At 45.3% G+C, this 7709-nt stretch overlaps 2 protein-coding genes across 4 annotated transcripts; one reads left to right on the top strand and one right to left on the bottom strand.

The window, feature by feature from the left end:
* Positions 1 to 117: 117 nt before the first annotated feature.
* On the bottom strand, positions 118 to 3375 carry ndufb9 (NADH:ubiquinone oxidoreductase subunit B9). Of its 2 annotated transcripts, XR_009767237.1 has the most exons (5): positions 3193 to 3375; positions 2004 to 2196; positions 1547 to 1660; positions 958 to 1213; positions 118 to 503 (listed from the first exon to the last, which is right to left on the bottom strand). XR_009767237.1 is itself a non-coding variant. In XM_061664282.1 (4 exons), the coding sequence occupies exons 1-4, from the start codon at positions 3279 to 3281 to the stop codon at positions 1082 to 1084; spliced, it is 528 nt and encodes a 175-aa protein (XP_061520266.1). In that variant the 5' UTR covers positions 3282 to 3375; the 3' UTR covers positions 902 to 1081. The 2 variants fall into 2 exon arrangements, 1 of the variants encoding a protein (XP_061520266.1); XM_061664282.1 differs by lacking the exon at positions 118 to 503 and having other exon boundaries at positions 902 to 1213.
* A 321-nt stretch (positions 3376 to 3696) lies between these two features.
* On the top strand, positions 3697 to 7450 carry tatdn1 (TatD DNase domain containing 1). 2 transcript variants are annotated; one of them, XM_061665443.1, is made up of 12 exons: positions 3697 to 3860; positions 4438 to 4503; positions 4591 to 4640; positions 5068 to 5131; positions 5196 to 5342; positions 5417 to 5459; positions 5601 to 5686; positions 5757 to 5797; positions 5880 to 5956; positions 6144 to 6214; positions 6280 to 6406; positions 7262 to 7450. In XM_061665443.1, exons 1-12 carry the CDS (start codon positions 3782 to 3784, stop codon positions 7365 to 7367), a joined length of 957 nt encoding a protein of 318 aa, XP_061521427.1. In that variant the 5' UTR covers positions 3697 to 3781; the 3' UTR covers positions 7368 to 7450. The 2 variants fall into 2 exon arrangements, with proteins under 2 accessions (XP_061521427.1, XP_061521428.1); XM_061665444.1 differs by lacking the exon at positions 5196 to 5342 and having other exon boundaries at positions 3700 to 3860.
* The last annotated feature ends 259 nt before the right edge of the window (positions 7451 to 7709 follow it).

Consider the following 7709-nt stretch of genomic DNA (forward strand, 5'->3'; position numbering starts at 1 on the left):
CACAAAGTCACATGCACAGACGCACACCAAAGAAACTTCCCATTCACACACAACTCTCAATACACAGGGAGTAAACGTTTTGAAAAATAAACCTGTTTTTTTGGGGAAAAAAATATTTTTCAGGATGTTTTCATGTTGAACAAAATCTAATTTTAGTTGACAAATCTCTGTTTGGTTGGTCAAAGAGCACAAAAAAGTTTGAAAAAAATTGCTTTTATAGGGAAATAACATCTCTTTTAACAATAATTTTCTATTAACTCATTAAGAAGACTGACGTGACATCTGTCTTCAGGGAGGTGGTTACCCCCTGAAGGCTGACAACCTGCTGGGTCCCAACAGGGTGGTGTGGTTCTCCTGAAAGGATTCAGACTTCTACTCCAGCAAGGCCCTCTCCTGGCACGTTGATCTCGGCGTACAACTTCAGGCCGTGCATGTCGCCACGGCAACGCCCGACCATCTGATTCCACTCCTGGAGGGGCTCAAAATGTCGATCCTGTGTTACACTACCCGTATGAGGTGAAAATAAGTGGAGTCATCACATGGAGTCAACGTTTGGATGTGATTTCATATATTAGTGGCCCTACAATGGAGCCCTGATGGACACTCAACTTATTTGTGGCAAACTAAGTATATCATTGTCTATTGTAGAGGTGCACCATTTAATCACCTCATTGACAACTCATTGATTATCAAATTAAATTGTTTCTATAGTAAAATAAACAAAACAAAAAAGAACATTATATAGCTTTTCGGTAAACACGTTTGACTAATTAATGTGGGTATGTTATTCACACACAAAAAATAAAATGAAATAAAAATTCTAACATTTGTGAGGTTTCTTCTGACTATGTATTTTGATTTGCAGAAATTACATAGTGGCCGCGTCACAAACAGAGACACATTTGTTTTCTTCATGTGTTTATTTACTGTTATGGAGTCAGGTAATAAGTCACGCACCTACAAGTTCCATCCCAAATGGGATCGGGTGGTCGTCTTGGCCAACAAACGTGAACCTCTGGACAAAGTCAAACGTTCTTCCGGACACTAATTCAACAGCGGGTGGGGGCGAGAGGTGGGGCGTTTATGTGGGGCGCTCCCTTGGGCGGGTGACGTACTGCCACCACAGAGGCGGCAGGTCGCCCTCCTTGCGGGCCGGGGGGAGGGCTTCCGACTTGGGCCCGTCGGCCGGAGTCTCGGCCTGCAGCTGAGCCACCTGGAAAGTCACAGAAGGGTAAATTCCATATGTTTATTGGATCTGGGCCGGGTTCACATCAGTCGGACTGCATAGGGAAACAATCCCCCGCCCCCCCCCCCAGAAATAACATCATCATCAAATAATATAACATTACAAGTCCACTTCCCCGTAGATTCATTTTAGTTGTATGCCAGCATCAGAATAATCTTTACAAAAGAAATGTATCTCCAGTCGTTGGGGCCATTCTATTACTATTAAAATGATACAATCGCAGTTCTGTGGAATTTTGTGCCAGCCAGCGTTGCGTGTTCTCACGGAGGTCGTGACACGAAAGCGGAAGATTGCACGCACCTCTTTATCCCAGCTGAGCGCCCTCAGCTTCTTCCACTGCTCCCTCTTGGCGAAGTAGTCGGGGTACACGGCCTTCTCGGACGGGTGCCAATGATCCAGGACCCACTCGGGCGTCTGCCACCATAACACACAAAACATTCAAAAACATTCCGCTGTTTATTGGTCACAAATTGCTACCATACGCCCAATCAAACCATTTAGTAACATTGAGAGACCTTGTTGACTTTTTCTTGCATCAAAATAAGACAAAATAAGACAAACATCGGCTATTACTTTGGAAAACAATGATCAACATTTTGATCATTAAGTCAATTAAAAATTGTCATGTTAAATTAAATCAAGGGAGAAATTGAAAAATACCTTTTTTTTTTTTTTTTATTCCATTCTTTGACTTATTGAAAAAATAACTGATCAATCAATTATGAAAATAATGGTTAGCCGCAGCCCTAGTCCTGACCTTGTAGCATTCGTAGCGCTCGTAGGAGGTTCCGCCGGGGGAGTCGGGGAAGATGTAGGGCTGCGGATGCTGCTTGTCCCAGAACTCCTCCTCTCCCGCTTTCAGCAGCATGGCGGCCTTCATCATGTCCTTCTCGTTCTTGTTCTCGTCGAAGCGGGCGCGCAGCAGGCACGCGTAGAAGCGGTACTTGTCACTTAGGCCGCACGCACACAACCGCAACGTTAGCTCGAGATCGATATTGCGTTTCATCAATCGTGTTTTTATGGGTTGCTGCGCTATGCAGGCAAGTCTGAATTGTACGTGTCGCTGCTCCGTGTGTGTTAAAGTAGTGGTTGTTGAAAGGTTTGGAATTACGGCGATGTCAATGCTAATTTCCATTAGCCCGTCTATGGCATTTCACATTATACGCTGGCATTACGGCTTTTGTTAAACAAAATGATATGGTTTAACGCTTTTTGGTGTTTAAATACATTAGTCTCTCATTTATTGCGGGGGTTTCGTTCCAGAACACCCCCGCAATAGCTGAAATCAATGAAGTAGCAACCAAGTATGTATGGCATCTTTGATATGCGTTCAGTGGTGGCTTATGTGTGAGCTATGGGACTCACAGCTATTTAAGAGAGCCAAACATTAGAGATTGGGGCACACCGTGCCAAGGAACGAGAAGCGGTTCACGTGATGGAGTATGTGCTTTGTTTAGAGCTCTCAAAATAAGATATCACACATTATAGACCTGCACGTAGCGAAATATGTCACTACCATAATTTAAAAAAAACTCTTTCATTCCAATTCCTTTTTTTTTTTTTCAATTTGGTTTTGGAGTTATGAGCTCTTTTTTTTTTTAATGAGGGGTATTTCTTCTGTGCAACTTCAACTCACAGAACTAAATATAAATATAGATCACATAAATGAACCCGACAAAATATATTTTTCTTGTTTTAATTTCAGTCATCATTTCCATGCGGAGACTGTTGCAAGACTACAAAAAAAAAAAACATCATCACAAGAGTTCAAATGACATTCAAGGTTTAGTCCAGTCGGGGGTTTTGTGCACATTAAATCTTGAATTTGAAGCTTCATTTGCCCCCCCTCCCCCTAATACGAGCTACCGGTGACCTGGCTAGCCGTTAGCTTAGTCGACAACCAAAGCGTCCTGTCGCCGCCACAACGTACAAAATGTCCCTCTTACCGAAAGATACACCACGACTCGATGTGTCTAAGGGATTTCTTGTAGAGTCGCAGCACCTTCTGCTGGTGACTGAGGTACGCGGAGGCCATTCTCCTCCTTCTCCGCTCTGTTTGACTCGGCGCTCTCCTTTCTCTTCCTTTCGTGTCACCTTCGACTCCAGCGCCGCGCAAAGCATGCTGGGACTAGGTGGCGTCACGCATGTACACCGTAATCCTTCAAACAAACGCGCACATACCCACAGCGTTGATTTGCCTCTTTGTCTGTGCATTTTACTTCCTACTCATTGTATTTAATTTTATTTCTCGATAATTTTATATATAATGCGTATCACTCTGTGAGCACTACTTAAAATGGTATTATTACTAGTTTTTGAAGAATCTATTTAAGCACAGTAATAAAGTATTTAGACTTGGTTACCTTTTATCTTTTTTTTTTGGCGTCCCGATTTATGATTTTCTATCATATACTGGTAAGATTTACCATGAACTCAATGTTGTATAGAGAAGTGTTTTGCTATAAAACAAGGGCCATTTTGGTCGCTCTTCCGGTAAAATCAGCTCCTCTTTTGGACGATTTACGGTAATCCCACATGACAGCCCGGATGAAGGCCGCATGTGTGTTTTTCACAAGCAGGACTCTCTCAACTATGGCCCGGCACAAATTCATCGGTAAGACACACGTTTATCCCCACCTTATACGTCAAAATTATAATGATCATAATTGTGTTTGAAGTCATTAAAGTGGCCTGGGCGGTTTCCCTACGAGGCTCCTGAAGGTAGCGTCCGCTACATGTCAACACGATTTAAAAACACCCTGGCTTGTTTGAAATTATTGAGCGAAGGCACAAACACTATTTAACATGAGGGGGGAAAAATGAAACCAAAACTACTATACTGAAATAATGATGGCTCAATCCAGTGTTTCTCACACTTTTTACACCAAGTAACTAACACAAAAAAAACATTTTGAAGTCCCATCATGACCCTCATTAAATTACAGTAGCCTAGTAGTCGTACGTGTTCATCAAAAACAAGTCTGAGGTTCAATTCCTCAAACGTTAATATAATTGTAAGCCACTGTAACTGCATGCAGTTTGAACTATACCGATAAGTGAAATTGGATAAGGACTCACACATTACAGTGGTTGGGAGTCACTGGTGTAGACACTGTGGCTGTGCTGATAATAATAACAATAATAATACACCGAGTATTATATTTTTCTGTAATTGTGTGACCAAACGTCAGACATTGGTGTGAACCTGACCGACCCCGTGTTCCGAGGGCTCCACAGAGGCAAGCAGAGGCACCAAGGTGAGCGCCTCCCTCCTTGACTTCTAGCGCCATCGTCCCCACTTTTTGCCTGACGCCGCCGCCCGCCTGTGTGCGCCGTTCCCTTAGACGACTTCCATCACGTCATCGACAGAGCTGTCGACGCGGGCGTTGAGAAGGTGACATTTTGGTGACACGCGCACATTCGGAACGGCCAGTCGAGGCCGACGTCCGGCCGTCGTTCGTCGTGAATCTTTCCGCGATTTTTTAAAATTATTTTTTTTATTATTTTGAAAATCGACAATGGATTGAAATCAGGAATCAAAACGTGCCTCTTTAAACAATCTTATTCCCTGTAATTGCTTATAATGACTTTAATTTTATTGACATACATGTATTTAACTTTTGTCCGAAGACACCAACATAAAAAAACAAAACAATTTTATTTTTATAAAGTTCAGTTTTAAACGATCATGTCATCATCCGGCAGTTACGCTCGTTAGCGCGGCATGCACGGGAAGTCCGCTAACCTGTTTTCCGGGTTTGCTCACAAGGTGGATTGCTAATGAAATGAAATGAAGTAAATGTGTTGTGGCTTGTCTGCAGTTCGTGATCACAGGCGGAAGCCTGGAGGACAGCGAGGAGGGCGTCAAACTGGCCCACAGCAGAGGTAACCGCGACGACAACTTCCTGGGCATTTTGGGGTGTTGTATTGTGTTTTGCTCGATGCGCAGACGGGTTCTACTGCACGGTGGGCTGCCACCCGACCCGGTGCGGCCAATTCGATGAGGGCGACGGCGCCTCGGAGTATCTGGCCCGGCTGCAGCGTCTGGCGGCGGCCAACCGAGCCAAAGTGGTCGCCGTCGGAGAGTGCGGACTAGGCCGGTTGACGTCGACGAGATCTTCGAGAGACATTTTTCAGCAATGACTTGAATTGCGTTTGTCGTCTTTCTAGATTTTGACAGGCTGGAATTTTGCCCCAAAGAAACACAACTCAAGTAAGTGCAGGTCTGGCCCGTCATTTCAAGTCACACGGAACACGACACAAAAACGTCTTTGGCATCTTCGTTTATGTGGTCCTTGTCTTTGGCGTGTTTATTTGTCACCGTTTTTGACATGTTCTTCGTCATGTGTCGCAGATACTTCGAGATGCAGTTTGATCTGGCAGAAGAGACCAAGCTTCCCATGTTCCTGCACTGCCGCAACTCCCATCAGGACTTTGTGGGTGAGTCACAAGGTCCGGTCTGGTCTGCTCGGGTATCATAGAATCTGCCGGTTTTCTTCTTTGCTTTCAGACGTCATGAGGAGGAATCGAGACAGATGCGCGGGAGGCGTCGTGAGTCGAATGTTTCTATGAATGGGATGTTTCTTCTGTGCGGTCAAACCTTTGGATTTTCACCTTGAAAGCCTTTCCTCAGGTCCACTCGTTCGACGGGACCGCAGAGGAGGCCGCCGCCCTCGTCGAGCTGGACCTCTACATCGGGATCAACGGCTGGTGATTCTTGAACTGCAGCTCGAGCTCTTCCTTTTAGAAGAGACTTGGCCTGCAATATGGTTTTGTAATGAATTTGTTCAAGATTTATTTGCCTTGTCGTCGACTGGCGAGCTTGTCCATTGGGGTATACGGAAGCATCCGCATAGTCCCAAAGACCACCTCCTGCTCACGCGACCTTCCCTTCCAGTTCCCTGAAAAGCGAGGCCAACATCGAAGCCATGAAGCGCATTCCCACCGACAGACTGATGATCGAAACGGGTGAGTTGTCTCGAGCGGATGCCGTTGCGGACGTCTTGGGTTTGACGTGTTCCTCCGGCCGCCAGATGCTCCCTGGTGCGGCGTCAAGAGCACGCACGCCAGCTTCAAGTATGTCAAGACCACCTTCCCCACCAAGAAGAAATGGGAGGCGGGGAAGTGTCTGAAGGACAGGAACGAGCCCTGTCACATCATGTGAGTACAAGGCAGACCTAAGTCGCCAAATTTAGTTCAAACGTATGAAAGACTTGACTTAGACTTGATCTAGGGCTCGCCAGACTGGCCAACGGTTACCCAGTTAACAGCCAGCCACTAAACTGAGCTCGCGACAGCCAACTCTACGCTCTCATTGGCTGACTCCCATGTGACTCGTCAGGCTAGGCCTCGCCTTTCAAAGCCACACACGTTCAAAGTCACAGATAGTACAGTGGAGACTAAGAGGATAGCGACCCCATGTGGAGAAAAAAAATATCTGCACAGCACATGCATCTGTTGCATTAGTATTGTTGTTCAATAATGCATTTTTTTTTTTTGGTATCTGATTCATAAACGATTAGATAATAGCTATCGTAATCGATTCAAAAGATTTTCGATAGCTGCAGCCGTAATGTCAAGCCACCGGTATGCTATGCTATTATTATGTGGCGTGCAGGGGCCACCTCATGGACGGGACCTCCCAAAATGACTTGCTTTGGATTCACCAATGCCATTTTTGAGCGAATTCAGAAAAAAAGAGAATGGTAACTAACACACAAGATTTGCAGAGAAAGACGAGACACAGCAACTATGACAGCTAACTTCATGCGTCACGATACAATTCGCATAGACAGACCAGTGATTTTTGTCTACGTGACACTTGCTTGAAATTTCGAGAGGACTCAACTCCACCTGCTCGATTTTTGTCCCCGCAGCTTGGGAGTTGCTCAAAAGCCGAAAGTTAAGACTTGAGATTTGCACATTTGTAACCGAGTCCCACCTCTGGTAGGACAGTCGCACGGGCGGCTTCCAGACAGGCAGCTCGGATTTGACCCGTTTGCTTGCCTCACGCAGACAAGTTCTGGAGGTGATGGCTGCAGCGAGGGAGGAGGACCCGCTGGAGCTGTCCAGCAGCATCTACCACAACACCAACAGAGTCTTCTTCTCATCCGCTGGATGATTTTGAGCCTGAGATGAACACAATGCAACAGCATGGACTGTAAATATAAACGTGTTGCAGAAATGGTTCAATAAATGATTGTATGTCACCATATTTGACATATACTGTAGCACATTGACTTATTTGCTCTGTGAATGAGCTTGTACAACTCGATTCACTCGTATCTGAAATTGTGAGTCGTGGGATTCGGGTGGAGTTTGCTGCCGCCCTCTAGTGGCAGTGTATCGGAAGCTCGCTTTTACCTACATTTTGGGGAGTTTGCGTGTTCTCCCCATGCTTGTGTGAGTTTTCTCTGGGTACTGCAGCTTACTCCTACATTCCCCAAAACTGTTCGGCTACTTG

This window comes from Phycodurus eques, chromosome 20, assembly GCF_024500275.1.
Source record: "Phycodurus eques isolate BA_2022a chromosome 20, UOR_Pequ_1.1, whole genome shotgun sequence".
Lineage (NCBI taxonomy): Eukaryota > Metazoa > Chordata > Actinopteri > Syngnathiformes > Syngnathidae > Phycodurus > Phycodurus eques.

Coding starts and splice junctions, on each gene's coding strand:
- ndufb9 (XM_061664282.1), bottom strand. CDS start 3,281: ATGGCCTCCGCGTACCTCAGTCACCAGCAGAAGGTGCTGCGACTCTAC. Junction 2,197..3,192: donor GAGTCGTGGTGTATCTTTCG/GTAAGAGGGACA, acceptor GTGCGGCCTAAG/TGACAAGTACCGCTTCTACG. Junction 1,214..1,546: donor CGCTCAGCTGGGATAAAGAG/GTGCGTGCAATC, acceptor GTGACTTTCCAG/GTGGCTCAGCTGCAGGCCGA.
- tatdn1 (XM_061665443.1), top strand. CDS start 3,782: ATGACAGCCCGGATGAAGGCCGCATGTGTGTTTTTCACAAGCAGGACT. Junction 4,504..4,590: donor AGGCAAGCAGAGGCACCAAG/GTGAGCGCCTCC, acceptor CCGTTCCCTTAG/ACGACTTCCATCACGTCATC. Junction 6,215..6,279: donor CAGACTGATGATCGAAACGG/GTGAGTTGTCTC, acceptor TCCGGCCGCCAG/ATGCTCCCTGGTGCGGCGTC.